Here is a 19,989-nt window from a genome sequence, read left to right as displayed (position 1 = left end):
GACTCAGGAAACTTTGCACATGTTTAAGTGAGACACTAGCAGTAACATTAATCACAAAGCATCCATGATGCACATATTTGCTGTCCATAATTCATGGAGGACAGTTCTTCCAAAGCACAGCAATCAGAAAGCAATTTATTCAGCTTCCTAAATGGTTTCTGTTTCATCCAAGCAGTCTGGAGCACTGTCTCAGTTATTGCTATCACTGAACGATTATACAGAGCCTTGAGTTTCACCACAGGGCAGGCTGCAGCACATGGAAGAAAAGCCCCTTCCAGCACTGCACTAATGCTGCAARGCCTCCCCATTCAAAAAGTATTTTAACAAAGCATTAACGAAGTATTTTGAAAGAATCAGAAGACTTCAAAAATAGCTTGGTGGTGTTACAGCACATACAGATATGCTCATTTTCAAGATAAATTTTTTAAGGAGCTGAAATTAATGCAAGTCCTGTACCACATTGCTGTACTGCAATATTCTTCAAGACGGGTAGATCAAATGCAAACACTCCCCAGCTCCTCTATTCCCTGCACGCTGCAAAAGTGCCAGCTTCACGCTGCAGGAGAATATTGGGAAAGGGCAACAGCAGCACTGCTCCCAAGAGCTTAAAATTAGCATAACAGCATTACCCATAAAATTAATAGGGAAGGAAGAAGGTCCTCTTTCAGAAAATGCATACTTTTACTTATATAACAGAGCCAAAGTGATGTGGTCTTTACGTTAAAAAGCTATAAGCTGGAATTCTAATATTTTTTATATACTTATATGCGTGTGTATATGTGTGTGTATATATATACACACACATTAGAAAGTACTGTTAATAGGCCTGCTTAGATTCTTAAATATTCAGAGATTCTTTGGTGCTGTGCTAATGTGCTAGAACAGTATATTGTAACACTATAACCTTTATTTTGATGACCATTCTTTCAAATTCAACAACAAATTCTCAAAAAAAGGTAGATGGACTCCATAATAAGTTGCAACTTGACATAACATATGCCAACAGATCTACTGCAGGCCTCCTTWACAGGCCTGCTAAGGAGAGCAGGACAGGGTCATGCATCTGCACAAAGCAATGGCTCAATCTAAACCACTTTCTTTGTTCATGTTTTAAAGCCTGATTTTTTTCTCTTCAAACCATCTCCCCCCTGCCTATAACTGTTACCAGTACACTTGTGTTCATGACAGAAACACAAGTTATGTTTTGACCAAAATAACTAAATCTTTCATTATTGCATGTGGACTATGCTATAATTTCTGTCCTAAGTAGTGCTGTCGAAGTAAGTTTGGTGATGCCCTAAACACAATGGAATGTTAGTTTTAAATAAAACCTCAGCGTTTTGGGCCAGATTCACGGAAAACTCTGAGAACAAATATTACAGAGAGTTAAGTGGAGTTTTAAATAGGTCATAAAAACAAGTTTAAGTAGGTGTAAATGGTAMGGTAATATTAGCGACAAATTTGGTATGCACTAGGTTTGCAAAGTGAGCAACCTGCATACCAGAAGGACACGGAGACTAGCACAAAACCTAACAACTGGACACTAACAATAACACTCTTTTTTTGTCTCAATTTCATTTCTACATTAATTATATCAACTTAAAACATCTTGAGCTGGGAAATATCAGCCAAGAGTCTACTGGAAAAAAACAAAAACACACAAATCTTCCCAAAATGCTTTCATCATCATTTTTCCTGGAATTTTTTTAAATCATGAAGCACAATATTTTAATCTAATTTTATGTTCTATATTATAAACTTCTATATTCTTACTTACACTTGTGTTTTGGATAAGAAGAATGTGAAATTTGACTTCTGAATAACACAGATACTACAGCCTGAGAGATATGGCACACACCTGTTACAGAATGATAAAATATTTCTGCAAGGTTTTAATAAAATTACCCTTTTGGATCAGGTTACCTCATGTTTTAACTTGGAAAGCAAATTCTTGACCCAGGCTTTTTTTGTCCRTCTTACCTAAAACTTCTGCAGTCGCCATAATTTCACACGTGTACATTGCTGCCATGAGCCTCTGTGGCTTTGCCTGCATAGCGTAGCGACAAGCTTCTTTCATGGTGGCAATCAGTTGTCCAGAAAAGGGACCATAACAATCTGCAAGTAAAACTTCTGCCTTGGGCTTATTAGTTTTCTCAGGTGATCTTGCAGCACCTTCATTGCTGTCTTGGTGTTTATCTTCACCACAAGCTTCAGCCACATGACTATCTTCAGTATCTTTATTTTGTTCATGTTCTAGGGCATCACATTCCTCTGAATCGTGCCTACTCGCTGGCAGTACCTCTCCAACTTTACTCATTTCCCATTTTTCCACTATAAAACAGACACCCATGAGAGGTTCTTCACACATGGGACCAGAAAGTGTAGCCAGCTGAAATCCACTTACTATGCTGTTGTCAAAATCTCTGTACTTACTTGTTTCTTTCACAGCATTCTCAAGACATTGCCACACAGACTTTTTATAACCTTCAAATCTGAATAATAAAATATTAGGTCCACACTTCCGTGGACCAAACGACCAGATCTGATCAACAGCATTCCTCCACTTTCTTCCCTGCAGACTTTGCTCTAGCTTTTGTTTGAATTCCTTGATCCTATCAATAGTCTTCTGATTTATCTCATGAGTTTTTTTATCTTCATTCAGAGATGTACTGAGTTGCTCCATAGTTCGAATTAAGTCACTATTTTCTTCGAGAAGTCGAGTTACCTCCTCAGGAAGCGGCATCGCTCTCACACTGAGAGTAGCATGTTTATTTGGAGTAGATATTGTAATGAGCCCATCTGAGTCAACCTCAACTCCTTCAGGGATTTTGATTTGGTCTTCTTTTGTTTGGTGTATGACTGCAACCTTCTGCTGTTTTCCTATTTCTTCATTCACCATATCAACTTTTGGAGGTCTTGTTATTGTCTCTCGGAAGGGAATAATAGGTTCTGAAACGCTAATCTCTATCTTTGCAAACCTAAAAAATAAAGATTCAGAATTAGTTTAAAATACGGTAACTAGTTTAAAATTGGGAGCAATAGAGTCTCAACTTGGAACTAACATTCCTGAATTGAATTTGATTGCAGTAGATTCTATGATTAATTAATAGTTTATGCATTTTAAACTCACAAGCTCTTAAAAAGATAATGTACCTCAACAAAGAGATTCTTACGACTTCAGAAAGATTTGGAAAGGAACAAAAAGCAGGAGGGGAGAGGAAGAAATACCATTATATCACTGTATAAACCAGGGGTTTACCCATATCTTGAATATTATATGGTGTTCTTGTTCTTTCCTCTCAAAAGAATATAATAGAACTCAAAAGATCAAGAATAAGGATGATCAAAGATATGAAAGTACAAGAAGTCTTCCAATGCTCAGGGATATGACAGAACTCTGTAAAATGATGAGAGGCATGGGGAAGGTTGATAGCAATTAATTGATAAGCAAACCACAAAAGGCTCCAAAAATTCCCTGGACTGAACACRATTAAGGTCTGGAAAAGCAGTAGCAGAGGTTTTACACATGCTTACATYGTTTTTACTCTTCCCCTGACATCTGCTTTGGGCCACACTGACGGAGACAAGACAGTGAACTAGATTTAAACTAGATGATCTGAACCAGTACACATTTTGTTACAGAGAGATGTTCTGAAAACCTGAAGCATGGGGCAAGCCAAAGAGGTTTCTCTTTGTAAATATACAGGAAATGTAAATATATGACACGTTCTGAAGTGAGAAGTCAATGACTATCTACATTTAAAAAGCTGGATTGGAGAAGGGAATGACTTTTAAGTGAAATAGCTACTCCTAAGTAATACCATAAACACATTCCTCAAAGATTTACGTCAGATTAACAGAACTATCCACACATGCCATCACATATAAGCAGTTAAAAATCAAATAGGCCTTCTTGACTGGTTTCATGCAGACATGTCATTAGTAGCAATTTTTTCTCTGTTATAAGAYGAAACACCAGTCCTAGCATACCTTAAACAGCTTTAAATTATACAGCAGTTGTAATGTTTTATTTTTGATTGTTTGGGTAAGTACAACTTCAAGACTACAAGAAGTCAAGACTAAAGTCAAGACTAAATACAAGACTACAACATAAACACAACAAATTATGGGAGAAATTAAAACAATTTGAGCATTAACTACAGGAAAAAAATAAATAATCAACTCTACACTAAAAAGCTACTATTTTGGATCACTAAACATTTTTTCCATTTGTTAGAAAAATTTATATAACAAGATGCCAAAAGATAACAACTTTTCATAATGAAAAAAAAAAAAACCAAACAAACAGAAAAGCCACAACTAAATAAGCCTGAAACTTTATTTTGGACTGAAAAAGGGTAATTTCAGTCTTTGCCTTTGAGGGGTCTCTGAAAGCGCTTTGAAAGCACAAAACAAGATGTATTATGAAACAGTGAGTTAAGATTTTGGTCTGTGCTTGATGCATAAGAACTAGTGAAATTACTGACTGACTTCTTCCACACCATTTATATCCTGAGTTGCCAAGAGCACCAGCAACTCTAAACTCTTGAGTTACAATATAAAAGGCCTTTTCTTTCACACTTCAAACTAAATTGATGGGAAATACTCTATACAATGAAGAAAAGCTGCCTTAGAAATAAAAACACACGGAACAAAGTACAGCAGGGCACTGTAAGAACAAGAAGAATGACAGAAGTTTCCACAATGTTATAGCATCTCCATAAGACTTTCACAATAGCAATAAAACATGATATTAAGATAGTTGGTGTGAWTTTCACAATAATGCTATTAAATTTTTAAAATTGTATTTTCAGTTTTTATTCATTTTCTAGATATGAGCACTTTGCATGAAAATTTTCTCTACACATTAAAGGATATTTCGTAAGAAAAAATAATTACTAGTCATTAAAATGCTGTAAAAGTTTCTCATCTGCAAGTGYATCAAGGTGTTATTTTACTGCCCAGCCAGGATATTCCAGACTTGCAAGCTGTTTAGAGCCTTAAAAAAGATTCAGTATTAATTCATGAAAGGCCACCTGCTTTAAGTAACATATTCTACTTTTTTAGTATAATCAAAAAGCTCAAAAATGTCAACAGCACGATGGCAACCTGCCTGTTGAAATGGATATTTATTAAGCACATGATCAGCATCATGTTCATACAACTCAAGACTTAACTCATGTTCAAGCCTCCTGTCAGATCTGTAAAATAGCCTGTGGTTNTTTTTTTTTTTTTTTTTACTGTATCTGAAGGGGAAAAACTAGAGTCTCATAGCAAAATCTCCTAGGAAACACCTTTGTGGAAAACAAAATGTTCATACCACTGGTAAAATGGTAAATGTGTAACAACTTTTTCCAGCTATATAATCCAGAAGTTAAAATGATGACGTTAAAGAAGAAGTTAAAAAATTCAAKTTAATGAAGTCACATTAGATCACCTATGACTTGCAGAAAAATTACTCACATAACTTGCATGGACCTTTGTGAGGCTAGTAACACTCTTCYATTTCAGCTCTATCTCATTCCCAAGACAAAGCACTTGCCTGCAATCAGTTTTGGAATAACCACCAGTGTGTAGCCAGTCCCTGGAATCAGTTCCAGTTGGTGGTGCCTGCAGCTGAAACCTGGTAACTGATTATCTGCCAGCACAAAACAACCACAACTGGTGCCACCTGAAATCACAGCTGTTGTCATCCAAGCAAACAGAGCTCCAACTAAATGACCACTTTTGATTCAGATCACTTGAGCCTTGAGAAACAACCAGCTAATTGCACTGTCTTTTTCTAGTGTCAACTGTAGAGACTTAGGAGACCTAGAGCAACTTACTCCAAGTATTTCATCAGCTGCAGTGATTTATACTTAATACTATCTCTGCCTATTTATGATTTGTAATGTTGGCATCTATAAAGTCTTATTATTAAACTTTGTACTAAACGTTTGCGTGAGGAACAATTCACTAAAATTTGCTCTGAAACAGGTATTTTAAAAGCTATTAGTCTAGTGAAAGAAAAAATAAACGACAAAACCAAAAAACAGGATTGTGTTTGGATTCGTCTTGCAGCTGAAAATGAATAAAAAACTGCCAGAAGGGTTATTACAAAGTAATAGCTCTAGGAAAGGATGATTTGATGATTTCATCACAAATTAACCRTTATTTTAAAACAGTGTTAACAGAAAAAGGAATAAAGTGTTCAAAACCAATTGTGGTCTTGTTGCTTTCTAACTTTACAGGGTTAAGTTGTCAGACTGGTTTCCCCTTGCAATTTTTATTTTGTACAAATTAAGTCACATTCTTAAGTAAAATCTGGAATCTACTAGAATTTGATTTCTATACAGATAATTGGCCCAGAAGGGGTACAAGCTGTATAGGAAGTGGGGAGCTTGTTGCTTCTGCCATCTGCAAGTAATATTTTAACTAAAAAATGTATATTTATGATCTAAGGCAAAAAAGTGCTGGTGGATGAGTCTTCTACTTTACCAGAATATAAATCGAAGTTATACATTCATTAGACCAAGAGAAAAAAAAAAATCAGAAAGCTACTGAACTAGAAGTATTTCTTTTTCCTTGCCCCTCTAACCTTTCTTTCAGGTCATCCAAACAACGCTGAAGATGAACTTCTCCTGCTGTTACCAGCACATGCTCTCCTGTCTCCTGGATTAAAACTTGGACACATGGATCAGCTTGGTTTAACAGCTTCATTCCTCTGACCAGCTGAGGCATATCACCTGGTAAGATAAGGTATTATTAACAAAGCAATATTGRAGAAGGAATATTTAAACTAAGATATACCTATGTAAAGTCAGAAATAGTAAAACTCATTTTTATGGCAGCTTAAACACAAGTATATATTTTATGTATATTCAGAAGTTTTCCACTAAATACTAAGSTCCTTCTCTGGGAATATTTGTATGTATGTAACAAAGCATTTATGTAGAGATGATAAAATTCACATTATAAAATCATGTGAATTGTTTAGCAGACATTTCAAAGGATTGCATGTTTCTGTTGTATACAATTTTACAATAAGTTTAGTTTTAGTGTGGCAAGCAAGCTATTATATTGTTACTTTGTTTTATTTATGCAATTAACTGCAGATACAGTTTGTATTTGAGTCTGAAATTTGAAGCAATTCCCAACCAATGAAAGAACTGAACGCTGTCAATACAAATCAAGCAAGAATTTCAGAAGTACATTCCTCATTTTCACTAAATATCAAGGAATATCATTCTTCATACACTCCGACTGAGAAAGCATTTCAAGATTGCATTCCTCATTTTCACTAGTTATCAAGAAGTATCATTCTTATTTGTTACAAGTATTTGAAGATATCTTTGATTTATTACGTATTTTTTCAATCTYTCTTGGATAAATGTTGCAAGCTGTAGATTGTTAAGAATGTCGCAATGTTAACTTTACTAACTCAAAAGCAGGAGTGATTCCATATAGACTAATTAGAAGGAATAAGACCAATGCACAATGAAGCACAAAAAGTAAGGAAGATTTAAACAAACWAGCTGGAAGCCACTGAGAAGTTTTAAAACTGTCAGAACCTGAAAAGGTGAAAAACCAGAAATGCGTGAGCTTTTCAGTGAAACAAACACAGCTGTCTCCAAGAAGAAGATGTCTAAAAAGAGCCTTAAAGCTAATGGAGAATGAACAGCCACTCTTCAGCTTAGTTAAATATGACAAATTTACACTAAAGCTATGCAAGAAGTTAAAAAAAAAAAAAAAAGTCAGCAGCCTTTAAGCAGTAATGAAATCTTAGAAAGAAACAAAAAGCTATTCCTTTCTTTTAGGGGCTTTTGCCTTGAAGATTTTGACATTAACTTGAAGATGCACAGTTACACTGCAAAATTAATAAAAAYGAAATGATATTTTGAGATATTTTTTCCAAATACTACAATGTAATTTTGAAATACACATGGTACAGAAGCCACACAAGCTAGTGTGCTAGGGCCATCGCAGAAGYATATGCAGCTGGTCTTCCCCTTAGTGCAAACAGCTGCTGAGTTTTTCATAATAAAGGAATATCAAACCTTAGATTCTTGTAGCATGTACTAGGTCTGACCATAAAGGGCTCAACAAGGTCTCCTGGGGTTCCCCAGTAAACAAAACAAGACCGAACTAGTTAGAAGAATCTCAAAAACAACAAGCTATGGTCATTCAAGTAACACCTATTCATTTTRTATTAGGCCAATCTCTAACTCAACAAATAAATCACAAATTACTCCAACTAGTGAAATCACTGGGAGCAGGAGCCTGGTTGCTTCCTTACCAACCCCATTCACCTTTGAACTTACTTGGATGTTTTGGTTCAACAGCCACCCGCACAATTGGTGTAGCTTCAAAGTTGAGAGGTGTAAATGGTGGGCAAGCTGGAGACGTTGACAACGTTGCAGACTTCAGCACAAAATCCTGCAAGCCTCCAATTCCTAAAAGGAATTGGACAGAAATAAGTAACCATCATTGTCAGGAAGTTTTTGTTTTCTCAGGCCCACTTGGAAATCCCTTTTTCTGCAACTTGATTTTTGTAAAGGTTAGATGAAGTCACTGTAAATTACTAGTTTAATACACTTTGTAATGTCAGGTTGGAGAAAAATGAGCCTAAATCATAAGAAAAAAATTATATATAAATAGATCTTAGCTATAAATCTACAAAACAGCTGTTGTAAATACATATTTAGCCTTGGCTGGCTGGTTTGCACACTTACACTCAAGACAATTTAAAATTATTGCCTTCAAATTCCTAACCAATAAGACATCATTCATAATTCAGAGCTACAAACACAATACAGCAAGTGTGTGAGTAATAAAGTCAACAAATAAAGTTGATATTTGATATATACAGTCACTTTTGATTCTCCCTCAATAAGAAACTGCCAGCCTTTCAATACGACTACAACAGCATAAATGAAATATAAATGTAATTTATTACAACTGAACTGAAACCTTAAGTTCATAATCTCTACCTGCTTAAAAATTAAAATTGTGGTTTTGGATTGCAGTGTATTTGGGTTCCTGTCTCCTTATTCTCTCAAGGATGCCAGAGCAAGTTACAAGCAAGGAAGTTCTTCATCCCAGTCCTCCAGCATCACCCTAACACACTTCCAGGTTCTTCTTTGGCCTGTCTTGTGCATTTGAGGTTAGAAACAAAGAGGGTCAGTTCCACCCTATGAGATCATGAGGGAGTTTAAATTCTGAAAAGCCAGTCGGCTGCAGAATCATCATCTGCAGGATCAGGCTGTTTAAGGCTGAATGTTTGAGCAGCAGAATGTGCCAAAACCTGAAATGTCACTGCTTAAGAAAACCTTCCTCAAAATAACTGGAAGAACAACAACATTCAACAGCTTTTAGTACAGAACAGCAGATGCTACAAAGAAAATAAATCTGTATAATAAACTCGGGGTTGCACCTGACCTATGACCAGCATATATTTCCTCTTTTTTGCTTATTCAACATGTGGCTTGAATGAAAAACATATGCTGGATCATCACCACCAGAGACTGAGGAGAGAGGATGGTACATTTYATTCTGATCTTCTCCAGCTGGTAGAAAGAAAATGATTTAGAGTGGGAGATAAATGGCTTCTTTTCACAGAATAATGTGAACCAGAGAAATCAAGTTACCAGATCTATCAGTTTCGATCAACTTACTCTTTTGTTGACACAAGTTATAGCATTGTTATTATCATAAAGAAAATTTAGAGCTCTCTTCTTATTTGTATCCTAGTTGAAGGTACATGAGTTATACAGGTTTCTGACAAGAGCATATGCTGCAGTCAAAGAAGTCTGTCAATTTCTATGCAATTGGTATGCTTACAACCTGAGCATTTTAATTGCTTCACTGTGTGGTTAAGCATACAGATTTGGCCARCCCTGAAGGATCTATTTATTTATTTAAACATTTTTTTAAAATGAATGTTGTCAAGAAGTCATAAAGATTAAAGATTTCTTAACTTTTTTTCATAAGATTATGCTAATGCATTTTCTGAATGGTATTAGATTATGATGTTACATAACTAATTTGAAAGTACCACAAAAATGTCAATAAAAGAATTCTACTGATGTGAGATTAATGAGAATTACACTGATATATCCATCTCCAACTCATGATTTATCCCTCTGAAATATAATCTACTGCTTGAGATCACAGATATWCTAAACATATAATATTTACATGCTAATTAGCTGAACAGAATTAGAAAAACCACTTTAAATCTGAGCTTATGAATTTGTCTCCCATTTTAAGACTCTTTTTGTCACATTCAGTCTGTCATGAAATATCTAACATATCGTAGATATATTCTCCTCATTTCTTCTACAGTACAACAATTTCCCAAAAGATCGTTCCAAAAGGACCCAGAAAGAAGAAAAAATTGCTTAATCAAGGAAGGTTAGAAAGTCTATATTACTTTATGACTCTTACATTATGTTTTAAGAAATTAATGAATGAAATACTAAAAAGCATTATAAGCACTTCTGAATACTCAAATGTATGTATGTAATTTGCCACTCACTTAACTAAATATGCCAATTTGTTGTATGTTGCTTCCTCCTCCCCTCTTTTTTTTTTTTTCTCTCCTTTTCAAAAGAGAAGCTCTAGAAAAGCTCTAGTTAAAAAGTCTACAGGAATTTCTATATGGGAGAATTAATAAGACCAGGAATCTGCTTTCCTTTATTAACTCTGACTATGGTAGTATCATCTAAATTCCCATTTTTATGCAAAGGAAAATGGTGAAGTCTGTTCTAAGTATCACGTAAACTTGGGGGAAAAAARGTTTCTAGTGAACCTCTCATTTTGCAATCTAGTGTGTAACAGGACTCTCTTTCTAGCACAATACGTGGAATAAAGTCTTTTCTTCCAAGAAGTCAAAGAACCATTACACATTTTATCTTTATTCTTTCTTTGCTGAAAGCCAGTTCATATGGCAAAGACCAGTATCTACTAAATAGTTACTATTGTAAATATCTATTTTCTTGTGCATAGCCCTGTTGAGATTATGGGGTTTACAATGTAGAGAATTAGAAAGCAAGCTACACAGGCTGAAAGGTCAGATCTACCTAGTGATATCATTTGATGTGATACTATGCAAGAGACCAGATTACTTTTCTTAAATTCTATATCTAAATGCTTTCCTCCTACTGCAGGATAATATTTTTGTTTTAAAGGATTCCCACATACTGCTGGGTCCCAAAGAAAGCACCACAGTGCCTGGACTCAAATGGACTTGAATAATCAGAGATGCTGACAAAAATACCATTGTGCAGAGCCCAGTCCATGTGCCAAAGGACTTCCCTGAAAGAAATACCTTGTTACAAAGCTCAGCACGAAAATGGAAACTCTCAGACAAAGCAACACTAATTCTGCAAACCTGATACCATCCTGGAGAAAAACAGGCAAGTTTCCAGATATTATGTGGAGGTACTCTTTCCACTACTTTTTAATTGCATCTTTGGTCCTAATGAAGCCAATCCTACACAGAATTGGTTAGCAAATCGATTTTCTGTGGCATATATGAAGAGTATTTGTCCACAAAGAAATGTAACTGGACACTTGCTTTTTACAGACACCACCCTATTCAGATCACTCTGACAAATGGTTCACACTGACCAGAAATAAACATGATTTGTAGTGTTAGTTTCAACAGTAGCTCTCAATCTGTGGGTTAAAAATAASTATCGAATTTAGACATCTCCTTAATAGACAAGAAACTCATAACAAGCCTAAGAAATAAGTTTAAAGACAATCTTTTGAGTTCCATTAACATTTAAAAGTAGAGTGAACTACAGCACACAAAATTCCCACACAGATGCTGAAATGTTAGATTTATTAACATCCTCCTTTTGTTGGGTGCTTTATAACTAGTAATTGTCCGAGAAGATAAGAATACTAAATTAAGGACATGTTTACTTGCATCATTAGTSTTTTTACTAAAGTATAGMAACTACATGGTAAAAATAGATCAGAACATTATGACTGAAATTTTCAAAGCAGTARGAAATATAAGAGAAGCCTACATTTACTTTCTACCTTTGTGTCTTGCTGGTAACCAACACACCTCAGACACTTTATTTTGCAGCCTTTAAAGATAAAGTACACTTTTCCAGCTAAATTCAGCTATCAAGATCTAAACACATAATAGATCAATTTCAAGATATACATAATTAGATTCTTTTGATGTAGAAAGATTCAGTATTTAATATTCTTTCAGGATAAAAAAGATGCAGCAGACGCTACCACCATGCAAAACTGCTTCAATCAGATAAGAAAATAATTCAGTTTGCAGTGCGAAAATCAAAAAAGAAGAATAAGAGCTGCTCAAATTTCCAATTCTGCCACATTGCTACTAGCCCCAGCACATCAGTTCAGAGGATCTTTATCTTCTCTCGCTGATGATATCACCACTCAAGCATCTCTGGCTGCTGTGGAATGGAGACATGTCAAGCTATGGACTAACACCACAMGGGACTGAGTAAAGCAAGGAGCTAATGTTAATCTACCCAGTAAGGCTGTGTCTCCACTGAAATATATCATTTCTTATCAACACTGTTTGTTTAGAAAGATTAAGATTTTACAACATGCAAATCCTCATGGCTTAAATACTCCAGGCAACAGTGCTGCGGATCAGTGAAGAAAGATTATGAGAGGTCATTCTAAATTCATGTAAGAGGAGGAGTGATACAAACTCTGTAAACATACACAATCTAAAATCTTTCAAAGAGTTTACAAACAAACTAGAACTTTTATGATTTTATTTGGACAGTAATAAGTATCAAAGACTTTAAATTTTTGTTTTTCCCTCTTGAAAAAAATATTTTTAAAAGGCGCTCTTAGAAACAGATACAAGGAAGTATATTCCTCAATCCATTTGAAGAACATAATTAACTCCCACATGTTTCCCATTCTCCTGAAAATAAATAAGCTAAATGCCAACTAAAATAAAGAGAAGGGCAAAATACATTCAGCAAATAATTCTAAAGTCAAGAAGTTAATGAAAACAGCCCCTAATCAATTATCATTCCCCTTCTGATCTATTCACAGAATTCTCCTTGCCCAACACCTAGCACAAACCTGGAAAAGGTTATACCATTAGCACACTGGTACCTATTAGGGTGACTAATAATGGTTTACTGTTTCCCTGTAACCTTTATGAAACAACCCTCATCTCTCCATTACCATCTGTAATTAAAAAGAAGAGGGCTTCTGCAAGTGGAAATTGGCTTTCTGTAGAAACGAACTGGGTTATAATAGTGTCTTTTATATTCAGGGTACCTTAAAATGTTTTACAAATTACTAAGGTTAAATGCTGGAAACTGCAGGGACTTTGGACAAGTAAGTAGCTATCATGGCTTAAGAATACCTTGCATTATACTTACAGCTCCTCAGATTTTAAGCATGTTTCTCTTGAGTCTCACGGGCACTGCACTGCAACATCTGAGGGCAGAACTCGACCTTTCTATATTAGAAACTGTTTCTGAAAGGGATGGGAATGTAAATCAAGACAGACCACATTCTAGCTGAGATTTCATCAACTTTTTCCATAATGCTGACCACATGTTAGCACAGATTGCCCGTGAGCCTCCTCTCTCATCTCTAATTGTGTATTTCCCCCTCAATCTTATTACCCACTTCCGTGGCAAGTCAAATAACCATTTGTACGGAAAACAAAATATTAAGAAGTGGGTACATGATTTTAGCTATTTTCAGAGCTTTCCCATAATTTTGGAAAAAAAAAAAAGGTTATTTAATATTTTCTATTTCACTTCCTCTTTCCCAAGGTGTTTCTCTTCAGCTGAGACAGCACCACTCATGCAGCTAAGTCTCTAAAGATGACCAGTATTCATCAGGATTTAGAAATCTCATCCCCAAYTTCTTCACAAGTTTCAAAGAAACAAGCTACACCTAAACATATGCTAGAGATTAGGWAGCAGAAACTTCGAATCATCTGCTCAGTACATGGGAGTTATAATGTTATGCTTTTATTGCAGCACTTCACTTCTGGTTCCCAGCAGGAAGCGGACAAAACTTTCTGGCCAGATGAGTGTCAAATCCCAGCCACGTTATTATTCAAGTTGCAACAAAATTCGCTCCCTCAAAGGGCACAATCAGGACATTAAATGCAGGAAGTGGCTGTTGGCACAAGCAGCACCTCAGTACTTGAGTGCTGAATCCCGGAGCAGTAAGGGAGCACGATGGCAACTCACTGAGTTCCTGCAGGAAAAAAGGTTCTGGTTCAAGAAACCAGACTGCTTTGAAAAGCTGCTTTGAGAAGAACTTTAAGGTATCTGTAAGAACAAGGATTTTTAAGATGTAATGTCAAACACGGAAATCATGTGGTTYAACAGAGTGTTTGCCTAAAATCCTGTTCCAAGATTACATTTTCAAAAGAGAGCTGTGAACTTATGTAATGCATAAACAAGCATCGTTTCTCTGGTGCAGAGATTCTTTGGAAAAAATACTGTACATACAATTAAATACTGAGGATGCATAACACACACATTTCCTAATTGTTGACTGAGTGGTTATTGCAATCATGCGCTTTTGCATACCTTCCTAGGGCTAAAATATAAAGAGTGTGAAGAAAATTGCAAGAGAAAATAATCTTTGCATAAAATTGTAAATAGTGATAAAGTGAGTAGATGGGAGAACCATCTGCACACAGTATTGGCAAAAAGACACCAAAACTACTTAGTGTAAAGAAGATATTTGGTAAAACACCAGTTTACTTTAAAGTAAATAAAACCAAAATCAGTTTATACTCCAAATATGATTTCTGGGTTTGCATGGAAGTGCAGCCCAAACGAGATACTGATTTCTAATTTGCTCAGTGAATCAAATAAATAGAGAAGATGGAAGTATTTCAGATAATGATTTTTCTTGTGCTACAAGATTTATTTGTCATGCTAAACTATATAAAAATATATTCTAAATACCCAAAGATAATCTAACTTTTCCCATAAGAGAACAAAACGCACAGTTCCAGTTAACAGAATACAAAATATTTTTTTTTAAATCAAGCTAGAAGMAGCATAGTCTAACAACTTAGCTTTAAAAGAAAAATGTCATTTTACTTCTCAGTCAGTTTTAGTACTGCCATTTCCTGAAAATGGGCAGATTTCATTTACATACTGGTTTCTTAAATTCTAGATAAGAAATCAGTAACATCTGTTACTTCCCAGAATCCATTGTAATTGGTGTTAAAATTAATGAGGTCTTCAGGCATTGATCTTGCAAGGAATTCCTTTTAACCTGTAGATGTCTAAGAGGTTTTGTCATGCTGAACCTAGAAAAGGCTACATGAAGACAGTGCTGGAAGTTCTGCACTGGAAAACTAGTGGATAACTGGATAAACTGGATAAGGGACACAGGGAATTTAAAACTACTACCAGAAGTACTAGTGAAAACAACTCACTGATTGTTTCTTTTTTCTTGAGCTAGACTTTAAAAATTGTCTCTTTGGGGAATCTAGATACACTCAATTTACTTTTCATTAGTTAAAATAGAATATGAGACCTTTATTACTCAACACATCAGGTAACACAGACTCATCAGTTACCAGGATACCTCGTAGTAAAGATCACAAGTACAGGGAACATATCAGTGAGCAAATGCCTATAACATCCTGTGGGAAATGCCCTACTGAGTCAGTGACCATTTTTTCCTGCTAACCTGTAAGATATGCAAGTAACTAATCCAAATTTCCAAGACCTGAGCCTATTACTATTCCCAAAGCCTAATTCTTTCCTTCTAGGGCAACTTCCCATCACACTGCAATTGCTTATAAAAGATTTGTTTGCTTATTTGATAAACATAGCTTAGTACTTCAAAGTATCATGTAAAATGGATAATTTCAGTTTATATTATACAAATATTGACACTCAATTAAAATCTTTTTCATAAATGGTAAAGAATAAAATRCAATTTGAAGTGAAGCTACAAAAACAAACAAACAAAAATACTCCCAACTTTCAGTAGCTCATTTGTAGTTACAAGCAATAATATATAGGGGAATAACTAATTAGAAGAAAGATTCTAACAAGGGAAAACACTTTGATAATTCCTTCATTATGAGCATTTGACATAATGGGTGTAAAAACAGATGGCATTGCAGGGAACAGAAAAATGTCTTAAGTATACTTGTTGTATCACCAGCCTAATACATTTCTAATAATGAGTTATTTGATCACGCTTTACAGCTTAGCAGCAAAATATATTGAAGAGATAAAGATAAAATATACAGCCAAAAGAGACAAAAACAATAAACCATTTATTGYCACCCAATAACCTACTACAACTGGGCCACAAGTGCTGTTCTCAGAGCGCAAGGCCATGTGCTCTAAATACCACCGATATAATGAATGGGAACAGGGACAAGACTTTGGTGAAAAGCGCCAAGACAGGTAATTACAAAACATATACATTAATCCTTGGAAAAAAAAAAAAAAAGTATCTGAGAAACACCAAATAGCAAAACTCTGCCAAAAATATCCTGCTAGCTCTTTGTTATTCTTCTTAATAAGGGGGTTTTGACACAGTGATATAATTTCCTTTCCACTGGACACAACACCAGACATAGAGTCCTTCAGGTGTACTGAAGGGTAAAAGAGGAAGAGATCCAACTCCAAATGGCTGAGGCCACGAATGCTACCTCGAGGAGAACATACATGATCTAGCAACTTGTTGCTCTCTGAAAGGACATTTCTTTTTGCATGATCCTACATCTTCCTAGGCACTGGAACTAACTTGGTTGGAGCCTGGGTGAGCTGAATCCCGGAGCTAAATCAGAAGAAAACTAGATAGACAAAAAGGCATCTTCCACCTCCCCATGGTTTCACTCCCTAACTACCAGAATAGGAGCACACTTCGGGTTGCACCAGGCGCACGTTGCAGAGCCAGGTAAGAGCCCCGTCCCTCAGCCGTGCACGCRGGAGAGGAAGGTAACGACCCGCGGCCCTGGGCCGCCGCACTGCTGACTCAACGGAGCGCAGCCCAGGCCGCATCCCGTCCCAACCCGCCAGCGGCGACAGCGGCTCCGCGGCTGCTGCTCCGAGACCAAGTAAAATCTCACAGCGCAGGACGGCAGCTGCTTTTCCCAACAAAAGAAATTGGACCATTTGCCAGGGTTAGGTATCAGCTCCAGTGGGGTTCYGGGCATCTGCTTCTTGTTTCTACTAAAAATGATTCACGATATACTTGATTACTTAAATAACTTTTTTTTTTTTTTTTTGTCGGTCGAGGAGCAATGCTTCCAACACACTATGTCATACTTCCTGACGGGATTATTTATACGAAAGAATGCTTTAAAACGGAGTATGTTTTCAGTCTCATTTCCAAAGTAAAAGCTACTTGTGTAATCACATGCTCTCCCCTCAACCACTTTTAAACACACTGGTCAGGCTCCCTAGAGCTTAGACGGGCCAGCGCGAGAACCCTCTGTTCACATCAAATTCCCTTTCCACAAGTTATGTAAAATTAATGGCTAAGAACAGAGAAGAGACCAAAATTGGTGAGCTCACATTAAAAAAAAAAAAAAAAAAAAANGGCAAGCAAAACATACTTGTTATATATTCTGCTTGGAAGCAGCTGTCTGGGGACCAGCAAGCACAGGCTGGCCGGCCAAGGGGACACACACACAATTGCAGGAGAGGAGTAGCTTGGGGCAGGAGAAGGATTTTTAAGGACACCAGTCCACAGGAATCTCAGCTTTGTTATACCACTGCTTTTTGAACATGTCATAAAACAATTGGACTTTTGTGAGGAAGATCTGAAAATTTTAACCACCAAGATCCCATATGTTTCGGCTCCCATTTTGAAGGCTTCTCGCCTTCACGTCCCTAAATCATGTAGGCTGTCATTCAGAATTCCTCAAATGTGCTTTCAAGTTCCTTGCCCTCGACAGCACCAGCAGACTAAAGGGAAAAACTGTTTGCAAAATCTCACTATTGATATTTAAATACAATAACTGATGTAACAGGACTTGCCAGCAGGTTCAGGCCTTCGTTTTGATTAATGGATTCACAGTCATGCAGCTGACAATGGTTGACCCAACACTTTAATGTTGCATAATACATTATTTATACAAATCTTAACATGTGACACTTGGAAAACACCAAGTATTTAAATGAATATTTGTTGCTCAATAACATATTACAGAAATCCAATAGTAACTGAGACAGACTTCTATCAAAGTTGGCAGCAACAGTCCTTCACCCTCTGAACACAGCAAATAAACTGACTTATCCTCAATATATGGCCCTAATCAACTGCATAATTTATACATTCATAGCATTTTTTTTTCCAGGAATATGCTGTGATGGTTCAGGTCTCGCTTACATTAAAGTCAACAATAGTGGGCTTAAGCCAACAGCCTTGGAAAAACGTGCCTTCAAATTCACTAGGATGAAAGATATCTCTCTACTCTGAAAAGCTTTCACTCAAGTTTCAGATGGGGTCTGTAAAGTCATTACATTTCTTCTAATGGGGTCTCACTGTCTCCCTCACTACAAATAGTGTTAGAAAAAAAGATGGCAATTAAACTAAATAATCACCATCAAAACTAAGTGAACCATCTACCAAGACATGTATACACAAGGGATGCTCACAAAGAACCCCACAAAAAAACAGCTAGAATCCATGAAAACAGTGACTGAGTTTTGTCCAAATCCATAGCAGACCTCACTGGGGGAAATTTGATTAATAAGCAAAGCTATATTTATTTTTGCCTTTATTATATGGGGAAAAAAATCTGGTTCCAGGTATCAATGTCAAAATTCTAAAATGTAGTCAAGTCAGCAGCTGCTCTTCATCTTAAGCCAGAAATGCAGAACTAACAGTCCCTCAAACATTACCTTTATCTCTCCATAACCAGAACTAAACAAGTCTTTAATGTTAATATAGGTTTGACAATCTAACTTTCTAAGAGTGTAAGGAGAAACTTTAAGTTTTACCCATGCTTGTTCTCTTCTGTGGTATCTGTTTGCTATTTTCAATTCATACAGTTTTGACAATGAAATTAGACTGTCTATTAATGGGTAAGGACACATGAAACTTGCAGTGCTTGGATTGCAATCCCTAAAGAATCGTATCTTCAGTAAATATTAGATTTTCCAGTGATTCACTGAACAATAAACAGCTACACAGAGTCTCTAACCTTTCAGCCTAATATCTAATACTGCCCCTTTAACACTGTTGTTTAGCAGGGCTCGGAGGAGTTTGACATCAGTTGATGCTCCTAAATATAGCTCTGCCTTAATTCCCCCCCACAGCTCCCAAGCCAGACAAAGCCAACCTCATGACTCACCACCTTTCACAGGCCAAACAACCCTCAACTCTTCTGCAGTTTCATGGGAAGCAYGAACCAACAGCAAAATCCCAGAAAAATATTTAGAGACTAACGAAAACACAGCTTTTATTAAAAATCTCTTGACCTGTAACTTTCCCATTAAAAAACAAAACAAGAAACGATTTCAATTCTCTATTCAAACACAGTGGGCTTGGGTGCAAAATTTGAAATTGGTCCTTCTTACCAGTACTCAGATGCCTTCATTAAACTGACCCTCTGCCCCCTTTCCTGAGCTCCTGGAAAAAACTGTGGTAGCAGCAGACCATGGAWACAAAAGAGAACAGCACAAAGCAATAAAAGGCTTTCATAGCCAGCTCTAATGCATAAGCAGAAGCATTGCACAACCACACGTAGCACTGACTGCAAGAATGCTGTATGCTGTGAGCACTACATCTCTTACTCAATAAGATAAACACATCTTCACGTGCGGTGTGAAAGCAGTAGACAGCGTCTCTCCCCATGACACAGACAGCCTGGTTAACATTAGGAAGTGTCCTAGCAGGAATTTAAAACACATTCAAATAAACTGTCTTCATGGATTAGTGGTTTATATTGCATGAACTATGCCAGCTAGCAGAGTTGTTGAAATTGCTTACGTTATGATTTTTCTAAAATATTCTCACATGCCCTGTTTTTTTTTTTTTTTT

The 19,989-nt window shown here is 36.3% G+C and overlaps 1 protein-coding gene across 3 annotated transcripts in view; it reads right to left on the bottom strand.

The window, feature by feature from the left end:
• Positions 1–19,989, bottom strand: part of EFL1 (elongation factor like GTPase 1) — a 68,054-nt gene that overhangs the window by 11,939 nt on the left and 36,126 nt on the right. For all 3 annotated transcript variants that reach the window (XM_026045704.1, XM_026045705.1, XM_026045706.1), the window contains exons 15-17: positions 8,301–8,432; positions 6,578–6,725; positions 1,981–2,978 (exon numbers count right to left, since the gene is read on the bottom strand). In XM_026045704.1, the coding sequence (XP_025901489.1) occupies positions 1,981–2,978; positions 6,578–6,725; positions 8,301–8,432 (1,278 nt within the window). The remainder of the gene's footprint in view (positions 1–1,980; positions 2,979–6,577; positions 6,726–8,300; positions 8,433–19,989) is intronic.

This window comes from Nothoprocta perdicaria, unplaced genomic scaffold (assembly GCF_003342845.1).
Source record: "Nothoprocta perdicaria isolate Ctin4 unplaced genomic scaffold, notPer1 scaffold_41, whole genome shotgun sequence".
Taxonomy (NCBI): domain Eukaryota; kingdom Metazoa; phylum Chordata; class Aves; order Tinamiformes; family Tinamidae; genus Nothoprocta; species Nothoprocta perdicaria.
The sequence above is the reverse complement of the archived record's forward strand: the minus strand, read 5'-3'. Positions and strand labels throughout refer to the sequence as shown.